This window comes from Xiphophorus hellerii, chromosome 12 (genome assembly GCF_003331165.1).
Source record: "Xiphophorus hellerii strain 12219 chromosome 12, Xiphophorus_hellerii-4.1, whole genome shotgun sequence".
NCBI classification, from domain to species: domain Eukaryota; kingdom Metazoa; phylum Chordata; class Actinopteri; order Cyprinodontiformes; family Poeciliidae; genus Xiphophorus; species Xiphophorus hellerii.
The window spans coordinates 27,503,261-27,519,985 of NC_045683.1; the positions used below are offsets into that span (position 1 = coordinate 27,503,261).

General features: G+C 41.4%; 2 protein-coding genes and 1 non-coding gene across 5 annotated transcripts in view; 1 reads left to right on the top strand and 2 right to left on the bottom strand.

The window, feature by feature from the left end:
• The window catches only part of zdhhc8b (zDHHC palmitoyltransferase 8b), an 83,227-nt gene extending 75,040 nt beyond the window's left edge, over positions 1–8,187 (top strand). For 2 of the 3 annotated variants that reach the window (XM_032578100.1, XM_032578102.1), the window contains 5 exons: positions 98–230; positions 1,219–1,324; positions 3,048–3,154; positions 3,241–4,304; positions 4,842–8,187. In XM_032578100.1, the coding sequence (XP_032433991.1) occupies positions 98–230; positions 1,219–1,324; positions 3,048–3,154; positions 3,241–4,304; positions 4,842–4,953 (1,522 nt within the window). In that variant the 3' untranslated portion in view covers positions 4,954–8,187. The remainder of the gene's footprint in view (positions 1–97; positions 231–1,218; positions 1,325–3,047; positions 3,155–3,240; positions 4,305–4,841) is intronic. The other variant, XM_032578101.1, reaches the window with a different exon arrangement.
• Positions 8,188–9,456: 1,269 nt separating this feature from the next.
• ranbp1 (RAN binding protein 1) lies at positions 9,457–15,054 on the bottom strand. The gene is made up of 6 exons (XM_032578105.1): positions 14,915–15,054; positions 13,543–13,676; positions 13,134–13,291; positions 11,689–11,817; positions 11,546–11,614; positions 9,457–10,683 (listed from the first exon to the last, which is right to left on the bottom strand). The coding sequence occupies exons 1-6, from the start codon at positions 14,927–14,929 to the stop codon at positions 10,535–10,537; spliced, it is 654 nt and encodes a 217-aa protein (XP_032433996.1). The 5' UTR covers positions 14,930–15,054; the 3' UTR covers positions 9,457–10,534.
• Positions 11,186–11,313, bottom strand: LOC116730500 (small nucleolar RNA SNORA77). The gene has a single exon (XR_004341331.1). It is a non-coding gene; the product is annotated as a small nucleolar RNA SNORA77 (small nucleolar RNA).
• Positions 15,055–16,725: the final 1,671 nt, after the last annotated feature.

A 16,725-nucleotide genomic window follows, 5' to 3' on the forward strand; every position in this document is an offset into this window, starting at 1 on the left:
AGAGTTTCAGCATGTTGGGTCTAAGGTTCAGCATGTGTCAGGAAAGCTGAGTCCTGGATGAAGAGCTTGTCTGTTCATGTGCCGCCATTTTGTACAGGTACGTGTTGGACCCCAGGAAGAGGCCCCACGTCAAAATCCAGCCCCCGTTCATACGACCGGACCTCTCTGACCGTCAGATCACCATCAAGGTCAGCGACAATGGCATGCACAGCACGATAATGAACTCCAAGGTGAGCAGCTTGCAGTTACCACTGAACTCCCCCCTCCGAAACCCTGGTCATCCCGTCAGCGTTATAAACAACTCCATCCTCCATCGTTGCCATACTTCCCCATTTTTAGACAATAGTCAAGTCCTTCATATCAGAGAATTTTCCATGTGACTGCCTCAGGAGATTATTAGATTCTTTGACTTCAAAAACAAGTGACTCAGATAGGAGACAAAGAATTTGATTAGTAATGACTCAGAACTTTTGTTCTGTTTGTCTGGATTCAGTGCGTGGTTACAGTATAATTTTTTTTTTTTTAAAACAGGCAAAGACAAACGTTTTGCATTTATGGTTTTGTATCTCAGTCAGACATCTTGCTTTTGTCGACAGCATGGAGAGAGGGAGATTTACCGACGCACGATGATGGCAATTAAAGGAGCTCTTAAAGACAACATGTTCCAAGAATCTGTTTAAATGCCATTGCTTTTAAGTCGTTTCATAACACGAATAAATAAATAAAACCTTTTCTACAGCTTTATGGGATTTGCAAAAATATTTGTACGCCTTGAACTTTTTCTAAAATGTTGTCATATAATAACCACAAACTGCTCCATCCAAACACAGCTAGCTGCCTAAGGAAGAGCGGTAATCATTGCACTAGATTTCCTCAGCTTCCTTCATCTCTGACTGGCAAACAGCTTGATCATCCATTGGCGGCTCGCAGTAAACCCCTGGAGATTTTACTCCTAACAGAGCTACGCAGGCATAAACCTTGATTAACAAAATACTCGCGTAAGATGCATGAAAAATGTTTTTATCCTTCATTAGTTTCCACTTAGCAAAGAATGCATTTAACGCGAACAAGTTGAGTTGCTTCATGCAGCCGTCCATGGGAGTTGCATTATTAGTGCATCCTTAGCAACAACAGATGGTCCTCTCAGTTAAACGTGCCAATCCCCCCCCCCACTCCACCTGTTCTGGATGCCTTTATCTCTCCCTCTCCTCCTCGTAGTCCAAAAGCAGCATCGACGGCCTGGACGGCAAAGAAACCCAGCCGCCGCTGCCCCCCAAAGCTGACAGGTACAACCAGCTGAAAGGCCAGCTGACGTCCAGCGAAGGTACGACACTCCTTTGCACTTCTGGTATTCATGATCCTACCCTGGTTAGTCTTTTCTGGTAGGGTTGCACCAAAAGACAACCTTCCCAAACTCCATCCGTAGATGACAAGCATCCTAGTTCTTGGAGTTGGCTCTGGATAAGCCTCGTGATGAGTTCATGTTTGTTCCAACAATCTTTGGTCGTTTTAGTGTCCGAGCCAAGGAACTGGCTTGATCTGTATTGAAGAGACCAGCTCTGCATAGAGAATCAGGAGCAGATTTGGGGGGGGGGGGGAATGGAAAGAAATTTTAATGAATCACTGCCCTTTCTTTTGTAGGTTGTCAAAAAAACTATTTCTTTACCTAAAAAGGTTGTATAAATCTGTGTGAATGGTACTGAGTAGGTAGAGTCCCATTCATCAGCATGAAGTGTCAGAGAAGGATAAAGCAATGTAGGCAGCAGGTTAGCTACTGAATATCCTGTCATGCTGCATTTTGTCAGGGAGGGAGCACGTTTTGATTATCCACAGAGCACCACTGCCATCTGGTGGTGCTTTAAAGTGCTGCTGGTGTTTCTAAAGCGTATTTGTTGAAAAAGGTCTAATCATTTTGTCAATTTGTCATTAAAGTGGTAATTCTGCAGTCCCTGCTGCCTAAAGCTCTCATGGACAAGTTTTGACTTTGCTGAAAGCATATAATTCAGTAGGGGGAGAAGACAAACAATGCAACATTTTAAACACTAATAAAATAATTACATTTTTCTCGTCTTCCTTTGTTTTAAAAACTAGGTTGGGAATCCAGCGTTAACAGCGAACTACCAACAGTCCTGACTATCTTTTTTCCTGCATCAGGATCTTGGATGTTTATTTTAAAACCTTTAGAAGACCATACTTTGATAGTTGTTAACGTGGCATGCAGGAATGAACCTCAGAACCAGTCAGATCTTAACCACTGCAGTTGACAGCTTGTCCTTACTGCATTGCCTGTAAAATTTCAATGAAATAAAAAGCAGAGTACCCAGTGGAGAAACTTGGGCGGTGACGTGGGGTCAGGTGAGGCAGAGCAAGAGTAAGAGACAGTAACAGCGAGCTAGCCATACCGTCAAGTGCAGCGATATATTTATAGTTTTCTCCTATTACCACAGCAATCACTTATTAATAATCGCAAAATAAACATGAAGCCTAAAACCATACCACTGCATCAGACCGAATGTTCTGCTTTTTGTGTGGGAAATATTTGAGTGTTCTTTTTTGTGGCCTTGTTAGTAGCTATGGCAACAAGAAGCGCATAGCTGCGCTGATACAGAGAGCGAGAAAGACGTGGTTTTGAGTTGTACTTTTAACGATTTTTCCCTTTGCTGTGGAGCACAGCACGACATTAATGATATCTACATGTCCAAGTTTGATGGCGTTAACGGAATTATTCCACGGCGGCAGCGCGGCTATGCATGTAGAAGAACAGTCTTTTTGCCCTCCAGCGTTGTCCACATGCGCGAAATTATTTGTAAATCTGATTTTGATTAAGTCAGTGCCTCACCAGCCATGAACCTCACCACACGTCACTGACCTTAGGGTACACCAACACTACTGTCAACCATTTCAAATTGTCGCGTAAGCACACTGGTTTTCTATTACCTTTTATGCTTCTTTTTATTCATTAGAGCACAGAGAGTGTCATTTGTATAAAAAAAAGAAAAGCAAAAGACAACTACTAAGTGTTTTCTTTGTATTTTTTGTTTATATAGAAAGCTCTCTTTCTGGAAAAACCCACCCTTCCACACCAGCTATGTACAGATTCAAGCCATCCTTTGGCACAATGCCGAAAGTCCACTACCAAACTGCCGGAGAGAAGGTAAGCAGAGATCTTTCCTTTTTTTGGCTCTGAACTATTGTTTCAAGGTTTATGAGGGTTGTTTTTTCCCCCCCTTTGCTTCTCAGATTGTTATGCCAGATGGTCGAAAAAATTCAGCCATCTTGGAAGAAGGTGTACGATCTGACTATCGATCTGAGCCAAACCTGGATCTGCCCGAGTATGCCAACGCTCCGCTCCACCGCACTTTCCAGTCCTCACCTCACCAGCTGGATGCTGATCCCACCAACTCCCGCACGCTCAGCCTGAAGCAAGGTCACCGCCGGCCAGAGAAGGGCCAGTTGCAGGCGCTGCCGCCCCAGACGGTCGCTTCCACTGCGTACAAGGGTGTTTTCTCTCCGAACACTCTCTCCAACCGCAACGGGAGTCTGTCCTACGACAGCCTGCTCAACCCCAGCATCTCTCCAGCCAGTGCCAATGAGTGCATGGCCCATCCGGGTATGCCATCCATGGGATTCCATTCACCCTACCTGCCCACCAAAATGTGCCACATCCGGGAATCTGAGATCCATAGACAACAGGTTGCTCAAACTTACAGTCCGGTGATGCCTCACAGAGGGTTGGGCAGACAATCCCCTCACCTAAGGGACAGAGAGCCATCTCCGGTGCGCTATGATAACCTCTCCCAAACCATAATGGCTTCCATCCAGGAGAGGAAGGAGAAGGAGGAGAGGGAGAAGCGGCAGATGCTGCATGGACTCTCCCAGACCCATATCTACGCCCAGGACTCTGGCGTGTTTGACGCAGGTTATGGCCCACCCGCCAACGCCGGCTTCCTAGATGGACCTCGTGGGCACGGGTCTAGAGGCCCGACACCGCCAGCGTACGGTGGCTCCAGGGACAATCTGATGGGGGTCGGGCTGGCAAACTACGGCCAAAGAACCCCCATATTGCGCCACGCTGGTACCACTCTTGGCCGGGCCCCCAGAACTTCATCCACCTCCTTACACACAGACCACAGCAGCTCTAACAGCAGCCAGGGCAGGGGCCCCAGCCACGAAGGCTCCTACCGCTCCCCCACCCACAAGCCTCGATCCCCAGCCATGCCCAGATCCCCCTCCTACTCCCACCAGAAACTTTCCTACATCAGCGCTCACGACAGGACAGACTCTCCTCGGTTAGGGGGCCAGAGGTATGAATCCTGACATTCCCCCCCTCCCAGGGGGTTGCATGCGTTGTAGCGATCGAGAGGGAACTGTTGGACTTTCCACTGGAAGCTCTGCTTGTTCTGGTGATCATAGCCAGCAGTTCATCACCTCTAATGTGTTACGCCTAACTGGGGCAACTTGTAGCATCTTTGTCCTGTTTATGGCATTCTGTTCTCCATCTATTAATTTGTTCTCTCGGTGTGACTTTGCACATGTCCTGTATGATTGCCTTCTAGAAAACACCTTTTTTTTCCTTTTCTTTCTCAATTTGTCCGTTTAATAAAATGATCTGAGTCCCAGTTTCGTTTTCATGTGCATGCCTTCGTTTCGACCACTTGTCTTCCATCTCCCTTTCTCTCCTCTAACAAAACACACCAAAATAATCCTCCATGATGCTGTTGAGATTTCATTCTTTGAGATCCGAACAGGTAACCTGCATGTTTCCACTCTTTGTTCTGCGTTGAAGCGCTTTTGCTTTTGGTGTTGAATCGTCTTTGTTTTTGTCTCCTCTTTCCACTTAGAGAGGCCATGAAAGTTAATGGGCAGATGGACTGCCACCTGAGCCCCAGTCGCCACGGTAACGTCAAAAAGGTAACAGGCGTCGGAGGCACCACATACGAGATATCTGTGTGAGCGAGGAAAGCACCCTCAGCTTTTTCACAACAACATCGCCGTGCAGGGGAGAAATTGTCTTTTGTCCAGTCGGGGCTCGTTAGTACCTGGTGATATGATTTAACTGTCCAATCAAAGGAACTCATTGTGTGAGGCGGTCAAAGCAATACTGTATGAATCTGTGCCGACGGAGAACAGTAGTAGAAAAAAAAAGAGAAAACGCCTCGAGAAGTGGTGTGTGTGAGCGTGAAGGCTTTTGTCGTCAAGAATTCTGACTCGCCATCTTGGTCGGTGGAACAGGAAGTCCGGCAACTTGTCGTGAGGCGGCTGCTCCGGACATCCGAACCTCGGCAAGAAGAGTCGGCGTGGCAAGAATTTATGGTGCTTCACTTTTTTCTCCTCCAGTACCGTTCACGTCGTCTCCGGGGTGTTCTGACGGACATCTTAAAGGCTTTGAGAGTCAGCAAGGAAGTTTAGGAAACATAACAGGAGTGGAAAGAGAAGGTGAAAGTTTTTCTCATCTCGTCTGATGGTTGCATTCCAAATTCAGTTGCTTTTGATTGAAAAAAGGAAACGATAACCTTGTGTTAAAAATATTTTTTCTCAGGAATTAATGCAACCGGCAGACATGCTAGTTGACATGAATTCATATAATATGATTGTGTTTTTTTCATTGATGTTTATTGCAGATTATTTAGGGCTTTCTTTCCCTCTTTTACCGTCACAAGAGGGCAGTGTGGAGCTGTATGCCCTTGTTTTTCAGAGACTGCCCTACAACACAGGAGCCGGGCTGGTATGTTTGCATTCTGAAATACTAGAATACCTCATCACAATATTTCTCATGGACTCCAGATAAGTTCAGACTTGCACAGCCCCAGAAAAACTCATGTTTCATCAAATAAAGAAAAAATATATATACATGTGATTTCAAAATGAGAGTCAAATAAGGTGTCTTTGATACAATTGTAGTAGGTTTTTTTCCCTTTAACATGCCCAATCGCTTAAAAACCATGTTTGATAAATATTTTTATACCTATATTTGGTTGGATTTTAATGTTTAAAGTGAGGCACTCCTGGTAGGTATGCTAAAAAAATTAAGAAATTATGAAATGATTTCATCTTTTGCTTGCAGTAGCATAATCTAAACCTGATTTGTTTTTCTGAAAAATTTAACCTTTAACTTGAGTATATGTATTCAGTTGGGGGTAAAAAAAAAAAATTATCCAAAGAAATTAAAGTTTTTAAACACGTGGCACAATCAGTGCTACTCCTACAAATCGCTTTAATAGAAAAGTTTTATTTAAACTTTGTAAAGCTGATCAAAGTTTCTAGGAACTGCTGAGTATTAATACACAGCACTGATGTCTTGGAGTAAATTTATGACATTAACAGACCCAGGCTTGGTGGGGACCTACATTTATCTTGCCATCCTACAGTGAGCAGGGTGATAAGGCAGATGGTAAAAATATTTCCAAAGCTCACTGTGATGAGAAGACTGGCGTCCTGCTGCCACAAAGTCCCCATAGCAAGTGTTAGACAGTGAAAACAGGTTGTTTGGAAGGGATGCCAGCAGAAATGCTTTTCTGTCGTAACATCACAAAAGAAAAGATGGATTTTGCCGTCTTTCTGGAAGAATAGCTGGAAAGTGAGATGAGACTAAGATTGAGCTTTCCAGCAATACCTCAGGTAGGTTTGGTGTGTAATAAAGAATGAATATGAGGAATAGCAACTTATACCCACTAAAACACGGTGCAGGATCTGTGATGGTGCGGGGCCTTTTTCTCTTCTGGAATGCTTTTTGGAACTTATCTTGGTATTTTGTTTTGCCTTACATACCAGGACTTTTTAAATAAAATGTGCAAACGTTGTTGTTCTGTAAAAGGCAAAGTACTAATAGCAGGAGTACCAATAAATATGCCACTTTATGATTTTCTTTAATACATGTTTTTTTTTCATCTGGATAAATATACTAAAAAAAATTACTGACAGATTATGCTACTGTAGCATAAGATCCAATTTATTTTAAGGTTTGTTTTTAACACATCTTTACCAGAGTTGCCAGTAAATGTGTCCAGGTATGTAAATATAACATTGCCATGAATTCACTAGATGAATCAGATCATGGATAATAGGTAAATTGAAATTTTGCTTGTTTTATGTTGCTGTGCAAGACTAAGTCTATGGTAAATCGTGACGGATAGATTTGTGTTTTGGAAGTTAACGTTAAAGTGACATGACTAGTGAGCAGTCACATGGTCCTTATGGTCAAACATTACAGATCAAGGAATGTGCATGTCATTAAAGCTGCCTTGAGTTATCAATGCCAAACGTGGCCATACTTCTCGGAACACAGCAAACGGGTGACATCTGCGCTTAAGTAGGGTGGAAATAATCGGACTACTTGCAGACGCTGTCTGGTACAGCGTATCGACGTTTTTCTTTGCTGTTGAGATGTAAAATCCTGGAGGCAGAAATTAATACAAGCTACGTGTCAGATTTGTTTGCGCTACAAGAAAAGCCACCGTTGCCTTTTTTTTTAGTGAAGAAACCGTTTCCTACACAGCTAAGTGTGTCTGAAACACTGCTGAGAGACAATGAAATGCAATCTGTTAATCGGATTGAGTAGAAAGTGACTCTGGAGAGCAATTTGGGCTGGGTGAACCTTTTAAACTGCAAAAGAAAAAAAACCCAAACAAACAAACAAAAAAAAAAAACAGGGCGACTCGAACGTGCAAGTTAGGAAACCCCAGTTCCTCTCATCTGGTTGGTTTAAATTTCTCTGAAGTTCAAAGCAGAAAAACCAGAGGCTTTTGCTAAGGTTGAACCTTTACTAACAGTCTGACCAACATGGTTGCTCTTTAAGGTCTCACCCAGCTGCCTTAAACAAAACGCTCTTGTGAGGCTGTGGTCAACAAGGCTATTTTGGCAAATGCGATGGTTGGGTGAACCAATAAAACATAACGGTTGTTTTGTTTACTTAACTCCTGTTTGTAATGACTTTCAAACCCCTGTCTGGCCATGTCTCCAAATGCAAACAACCATCATTCCACCTTAAGGTGACTGCCAACGTTCCTTTCCTATGATGGACATCACTGCAGGTCAGGGCCCCATTCCTGACGGTCGACAATGACCAACCATTTTGTTTCAAAGACATGTATGTATAATAGAGAATACACAATAGCTGTATATGTGTTCCTATTTTTGTGAAGAGGAAATATTCCCAATGACCCAAAAGAATAAAAGTTCCAACTCTGAGCGAATCTGATTCATTCTTGATGATCACCTGCAAGAGGAACTGATGTCTTATATGTACTGTGTCCAAAAGAGGGCGCCAGAGCTCAATATGCTCAAATCGCCACAGGCACACAGACTTCGTGGTGATTTGAGCAAATTGAGCACTACCGCCCTCTTCTGGACAGCATCATGATCACAGTACACCTCAACCAGAATTCGTCATCACAGGCTGTTGTATACTATTTTAGTAATCTATCGATTATTCAGACAATTGAGTATTTGAATAAAAAAACCTGATAAAGTAAAATATGGTAAATACTGTCAAAACCTGCAACAGCTCTTACTTTGAGACTTCATCTGGATCCGCCAGTTGCTTGACCTTATCTACCCTTGATGAGTCGGGTGGATCCTCAGCTTGCTTGCAGTGATCGTTTCAGTGTCCATTGTTGATCTGCTGGTGGTTCCAGAGGCCATTTCTTCTCCTCAGATGTTTTGGGGACGCCAGCAGCCAAACAAACCATCGCTGAGAGGCCATGGTTGGTCGGTGTCTTGCTGCCTTGCTTAGACACAAAAATGGCTTCCAAAACGCCATCAGGGACAAAAAAACAAACTTAGAATAATGTTTCAGAAAACACTTCAACATTTTAAGTTTTGAAAATATAAATTTTTCTAAGAACAAGCCAGTTTATATCATATATAGTTTTACAATAATTTACAGAAACGGTGAAAATTCATTATATATATATATACTGTATATCACGTATATATATGATATTCATTTGCACTGAGACTAGAGTCAAGAGCCCCCAGAAGAAAAAAAAAAAAACCATTACATGAGCTACAGCTGTTGCATTGTGTTAAACAGACATCAGAAGTTTCTTACCTGGACGGTTGCCTAGTGGTCTGAAGTTTTTCCATAAGAGTAAATTTTATTGGGTTTCCTGACGAGCTTCATGGAGGCGCTTTTGTTTTCCAGCAGGATTTGAAATTGGCTCACATTGTTAAAATGACCAATGGTTACTGAAGCATGCAAGACGAATCACTAAGAACTGAGTGAACATGCTGTAAAGTACATGCACAGAATTTTTAGTAGGGAGACATTTCAGTACTAAAAATCCTTTTTATTTTCCTTATAATATTCAAGTTTCCTACTAGAAAAGTGAGTTTTCATTCATTCTAGCCACAATAAAGCTATATAGTTACAAATTTTTAAATGATTTAGTGAAATAACGTTTCCGATGACATTTTAATTTACCGAGATGCGGTTTTTCATACATAAATGCAAGCGTGTGATCTTTACCAGCTTTTATTTGAAGGTGGAGGAAACATTTCAGATCATCTGAGTGCAAACGAAGAGCAACATTTCATCCATATACATGTATTTACAGATGCACTGGCACTTGGATGCACTGAAGAGTCAAGGTAGAGAGAACGTATTCGGTGGAAAGAGTAAAGAGCGGGCGGTGAGAACACAGAACCAAGATGGGGCGCACTCCGTTACATACACTTTACATGCTTTGAAGTCTGGGAATGTTATGAGCTAAAAACATACAAACTTATCTCCTGATAAGTTGACATGAGTCAGGAGAAAAGGAAGAAAAAAAGCTGCACAAATTAATGAACCGTTTTTACTTTGGACTTAATAGTTTTCAAGACTTTTTAAAAGAAAAAGAAAAAGAGAGATTCTTAACTAAGTGCATCTCATTTGTGGTGGACACTGTGACTTCGAAACACTCATCTGATGCTCCCCAACTGTCCAGAGTGAATTCCTCCTTTAGTCAGATTCCGACTGAACTAAACCGAGGGGTAAATCAACTCAAGGAGACGTCTTCACCTTGCCGTCTAATAGTGGAAGTCTGGACAGGACGCACAGGCCAATAGAGAGTCATCAGTGGGGGTCACCTTCAAAATGCGCCTCCATAATGCCTGGTTCCTGACCTGGTGCTGCTAATGAGCAGGCTACATTATCCCCTCACCCTACAATTGAACTCTGCTTCAGAATAACAAAAAACAAAACAAAACAAAAATACCCCAATGTGGGAATCATCGCTATCACAAGCCTCTTTTTCACAGTTTGTTAATCGTAATGTCAAACTCTCAAAAGTAAGGGTGGAAAAGTGTGGGCTTCCACCGAGCAAATTGGGAACAGGGTCAGAGAAAAATATATATTTGTTATTAACTTTGTTTCTGATATTTTTTCCAGTGGCTTCAAGGACTTGTGATCTTGAGGCAAAACAGATTTAAAAAAACAAAAAACTAATATGCAAGAGTCCAAATTCAGTTCATAGAGTCTATTGTAGAAAAAGAGGAAAACTGATAAAAACAAAAACAAAAAAAACTGAAGATCAGCAAAGCAAGTTCTTGGTTCTTAATTCTTCTCAGCTTTCACCTCCTTTTTCTCATCTTCATTCTTCTCAGTTTCCTTTTTGTTCTCTTCCTTCTTTCCCTCAGGAGCCTTATCTTTTACTGAAAGCTCCTCCAGCTTCTCTGCCACCTTGTTTGCACCGTCAGTGTTGCCTGTGGCGAAACAATACAGGATCCATTAACATTTTTAGCAATTTTCTTGTCTTAAAATGTATCCTGATTTCTATGACTGCGTATTAAGGTCATTGTAGATAGAAAGAGTAAATTTCTACACAAAGAACTCAGAAACAAGAAAATGTCCAAGTTTGAAAAATCAAAAAATTTGCTAGAACCCCTCCGCCCCGAAATTTTGAAAAATTACAAATATTTGAAAAAGTTTGACTTTTGGATATCATCAGAAATGAAAAAAACAACAAAAAACAAACATAATAAATAAATTGTGAGGGTTTTTTCTGGCAAATTTGCCACTTTTCAAACTCAAATTAATGCAATTTTTGGGTGTAAAGTTACTCCTCTTTATTATTATTATTTTATCTACAATGGCCCTAATCCACTGTCATATATTTCCATCGCTGGTACAAAGTATTTAAAGAAAAAGAAAAAAGAAAAGTTGCCTCTTAACCAAAAATGAGTAGAAATCTATTTAAAAAGAAGCCGAAATGTAGAAAAATGCAACACCAGCAGACTTTTAGCAAAGCTAGTCGTGTTACATTCTGCATGTTTATGTAGCAGACAGAAAAAGTCCCAGGCTGGAGTAAGCAGCAAAGAACAGAGTGTGTCTGCATTGCATTTACATTTTATAATGTGTTTTTATTATTTATGTCAGTTCATTTGGTAGAATTCATTTTTTGTTATAAATAAATTCTACCAAACATCATCCAGCTAAACTGGGGTCCTGGAATGAATTAATGCTTGTTGTTTTATTCAAATGTGTCTACAACTGTAAACAGCACTCTCAAATGTACTAAATAAACTAGGAAAATCTGAAAGTGAAAAAGGCTTATGCATCATTTACCTGATCCCTCTAGTTGCTTTTTAACTTCCTCTTTACATTCGTCAAACTTCACCTTGAACTTCTGAGCGTCTGTTGAAGGAAAACGCAGTTTGTCAGCTACAGCAAACAGGAACGGCCTTCTTTAAATACTGGATAGGACTCACTTTCCGCGTTTAAAAAGCGTATCGCCAGGAGTTCTGGTTTGGGACTTTCGTCAGTGTAGTCTGCTAGTGTGTTCCACACCCATGCTCTGTCGCTGCCGGAGTTGGGCTTCAGCTCCATCAGCGGGCTGACTGCAGTTTACAGGAAGGTCAAACTGTTACAAAGGGAGAACCGACTGGAAGTACGTCTACGTGAGGACGACACCGCTTCACAGTTTATGAGTGCTGTTGATTTAAATCAATGTGAAATGTTAGTTCAGTCCACCAGAACCGCCTAAATGTGCTAGAACAACATTATTTGCTTTACCTTTTCTCTCTGGCTAACAAGTAGGAGGTGAGAATTGATTGCACTATCTTGATAAATTCCGTGTCACGATTATTTTGATTTATCTTTGTCATGACAAATTCCAATGAGTGGTGTTTAAAATCCCCCATTACTGGCCTTGCTGTTGGGATTGTCAGTTTTACCATTTTCTCCACTGTTTGCTCAATTAAAGCATCAATAAATACCAATGAATTTGAAAACAGTTTTAGCACTTGCAGCTCAGTGATACAAATCACACATCTTTATGTGACTGGTGTCCTAAAGAAGCGCATTGGAAATGGGAATGTTTTTCAAGACTGACATCTGTGTTTGTGGGGCTCTGAATGCTGTGGCACATGGTATATATAAAAAAAAAAAAAGTTGCATACATTTCTTATTGTTACTTGTATTGTTATCACAATAGTACCGCAAACTATTGTGATAAAACTTGAAGTCCATATCGCCCACCTTTACTAGCAAATATGTTTGAAGTGCGACAGAAAACGAGGCACTCAGTTCTGATTTTAATTTCATGATGTTATTCAATTAGATGTAGACATGGTTATACTTCTTGTATGATAACTTAGGTTAGAAAAACTAAAGTCTCACAGTATAAACACTAAAAAAGCTAAACATTAATAAAAAACAACCAACCAGGCTTCTTTCAGGGTACTATGAGACTGGCGGGCTGCCAGGCTTTACATGACCTTCCATCAGGCTAAGTGTCGTTTGTTTATCTCAAATAGTGATGAACAAACGAGCATTACAAAAAAAATTTCAGAACAGTAATGACGAATTACACTAGGTTTACAGACGGTGAACCAATTGCACCGTCTCTGCACTTGCCCTTTGGCTTCACATATTATTTTAAAATGATGATTCCTGCTCCAAATTTTTGTAACTTAACATTTGTCAACACAAAAAACGGTGGGCCACTGGTGGACTACCCGTCATCGCCCCCAACACCGGGCTTAGCAGGTTTTCTGAGGGAAACCCTGAATAGATTTAGTTTGTCTCCAGATCATGACAGTGTGCTTTGGCACCTGAAACATATATATACTATATATATATCTTCTTTTTTTTTTTTAACTGGGAAATATTCTAGTGATCCCTTGTTAAGATAGCATTCGGGAAGCTGACTCACTCTGATGATTGGCACAGATCTTCAAAGTTCGGTCTCTCCTCATCAGGAGGCGGATGGTGCCCTTCTCTTTGTGTTTCAGCAGCTTCACGTCCCCTGTCCCCCTCTCTTTCCACTCTGGAGGGTCGTTCTCAGAGGCAAAGCGATACAGTTTGGCTCGCCTGGGTAGACAGCAACACTTTGTTTCAAAAGATGCAGATACAATTGAAGTGACAGTTTGGTAAAGAGGTTTTTTTTTTTGTCTTCGACTTACACTACACTTAAATATCAGCCACACATTGATAGGATAAGCGTTGGCTTCTGGAATCTAAACAAAACTTGGATTTTAAAATATCTACTCAACAAATTGCTATGCATTTCCATCCAACAAGCTATAAACCGAGATGTGAAAACCTGTGTGGCAAAAACTTACATTTTAAAGAGCACCTCTTCGTCCTCTTCTAATGTTTTAACATCCTGCTCAGGAAGAGACACGATGGGCTCAAAGTGGGGATCATGATTAGTGTCCTCGGCACCGTCTCCAGTGGTTTCATGGTCTTCCTGGTCCTTGAGGGAAAAAGTGAAATTAGTTTCTCCAATAACAATGAAAAGAAGTGCCCCGTCTAAGCAAAGCCCCTATATTCTGGGGTGTGCATTATAGATTAAAATACTCTAAAACCAAGTGATTTCAGTGAAGGCACTAGCGGACCATGGTTCAATGGAGGCGAGGGGGGAGGTGGAGGATTATATGTATAGCTTTTGCGACAGAGGCAGCAGACAAAGCCTTTTGTACATGACTGCTGCTGCTGACCCCAGCTTACTGAATACCACTTGGCTTTATGTGATGAGAAAAATAAATTTAAGGAAAATAACCACCAAATTAAGGAAGACCCCAAAACAAATTATTGCAACTTTAAAAGCTGATTTTTAACATTTTAATAATGTGAAGGTGTGAACCCAGCTTGAAGAACACGGCTGTTGGTTTAGCTAGTAGGTAATAAATCTGGAGCTGGCGAATGTTGTGATCTCATTTGAATTTAACGCCAGCCAACAAACTGCTGTTTCACTTTAATTTTCTGTCAACTTGTAAAGTTACCCGGCTTATTAAAGAGGCCTCCACCTTAGCAGGCTAACAGCTAGTTGCTAAGCCATTAAGTCTATTTAGACACTCCCTACTACATGAAAGGCAAGCGGCAACTTACACATAATGACAAACGTTAAGTTAAGCGAGACTCGTATATCGTTACGCTAAAATACAACAGCGAACGGAGTTTCTTTCTTCAGCGCCCAGCCATTAGCGCTAGCACTAGCAAGCTAACGTTAGCTACCATAATAAGGAGACAAAGGTATGTAACGAAACTGAACCCGTTATTTCTGTGCGGCACATTGAGTCGGTTCAATTAGCTGGCAAAAATAATAATATTCATATATTATAGCAACGTGTATTCACTGCTTAATGACGCTCGTGAGTAGAGTAAGGAAGCTAACATGCTGCACACTTCACAGGACTTCTTCGAGCTCGTAAACCTCAACTCTAAAACGACATGTTAAAGAAAATCAAGCATCTCATGTGTCACTCAGCACTTCTTACGATTCTACATGAAACTAAATAGAGTCACATTATTTATCATGTCTGAAAAATCCTCCCAAATATATTTTCTACAGTCAAATGGCATACTTGTCGGCTTCTCTTTTCCCTTGCCTAAATTTGTCGAATTTCCGCAACAAAATATGACTACCATCAAAAAAATTCTGGCTTTAAATTAAAGCGCGTTTATTAACTAACCTAAAAAGCTTGACCCTACCTTCGTGTCTGCCATAACAAAGCAGATGTTAACAGATTATAGAAGTTGCGTGAGAGGTTCAAATCCCGAACTGGCCGCCGTTTGCGTTCTGCTGCTCCCACTTCCTGCCGGAGCTTCGCGCGCCGAATTCTCTGCGCATGCCCGCGCGCCCAGCATGACAGCGCGCGAGCAGCCTCGTTCTGCTCAAACACAGGAAACTCTTTGATTTTATTTCACAAAAACGTTCTAGGGCCGTGGTCCGCAACCAACGGACCTCGGTCCGGATACGGACCCATATGCCATCCCATCCGGACCCGGAGTAAATTGTTAAAATATTTGTTAATTTTGACGGGAGAATTAATTTTAAACCGGAGCATTTATTTTTTTCCCTATCTGACACAAGTGCTTTTACCAACACTGCACTGAGCAAGGATTGGAAGCTACAAACCAATCGCGTGCGAGTCATACTAACCACGTGGTTCAACTAGCGAATCAAATCGCCAGCCTGAACTCAGAGCGAGTTGTATGAGCAAACCGAAGCAGAGGTTTGTAGCCAGGCACAGATATCCACGCAGTGTGATATAAGGAAGAGGAGGTGAAAGGCGAGCGAAAAGCGATTGAAGCGAGAAACGCAGGGAGGTGATACAGGAAGATAGGGCGTGAATTACAGTCAGAAGAGGTGCAAACACTATGGCGCTATCTAAAAAGAGAAAAGTAGATGCCGAAAATCGAGCGTTCAACACGGAATGGACGGATGCATACATGTTCATTCTTCCGCCCGCGAGCACGAAACCAGTGTGCCTCATATGCTCCGAAACCGTGGCACTTGTTAAAAGTGCCAATGTCAAGCGTCACTATGAGACTAAGCACAAAGCATTTGACCAATCATACCCCCCTAAGTCCGAACTCCGGACGCAGAAAATTCGAAGTCTCACTGCCCAATATGATCAGTCCACCAGGGTATTAAGCCGTGCTTTCAGCGCACAACAAACATACACAACAAAAATATCGTTCCAAGCTCACCAATGAGCATCTGCACATGTGCATGAGAATGGCCCTGACCTCCTTCAAGCCCAGATTTAAAATGTTGGCAGGGCAAGCCAAAGCTCAATTCTCACACTGAGCAAGGGAAATTGGGGGAAGACAGATGTAAGAGAAATCTGTAAGAGAAATAGTTCAGGTGTTTTGAGAGTTGTTTTGTTGAGCAGAAATATTGAGATTGTTCAAACAAAAGGAAACTGAAGCTGCTATTTTTTCTTAAGCACTTTCTTTATTTTTGAATACATAATTTAGTTATTTTTAATTTAAACTGCAGCCACACAATGTTATCCTGTGTTTCAGTGCTAATAAACTTTTTTGAAATTATTTTAACCTGTATTATTATTTTTTTTAACACCATGTATTCCGATATTGTCATACTGCAAATAGACGATATTGCGGACCTCTGCTTGAGGAAATTTCTTTGAACTGGACCTCCTCACAGTTTTCTTGAATACCCCTGTTCTAGGGTGAAGTAGTTGTTTCAATAAATAAAGCGTCTTATCAACACTTTGCACGTCATTGATTTTGCTTTCAGAAATTAAACAGACAAACAACTAATTGTGTGGGACGACTTAATTTCTAAACAAAAACACACAGGAAATTTTTTTTTCTAGAAGTTGGATAATTTCTTGAGAGACTGCAGCCATTGAAAGCAGCTGTCAGTTTTGCCTTTAACAAAAAAAAAGAGAAAAGAAAATAATTTAAATGTGTTTAAATACTCACAGCAAACCATTTTCTAGCTGAACCTTAAATGCCCAAAGCACGTTTTATACACACTTGGGTCACACACA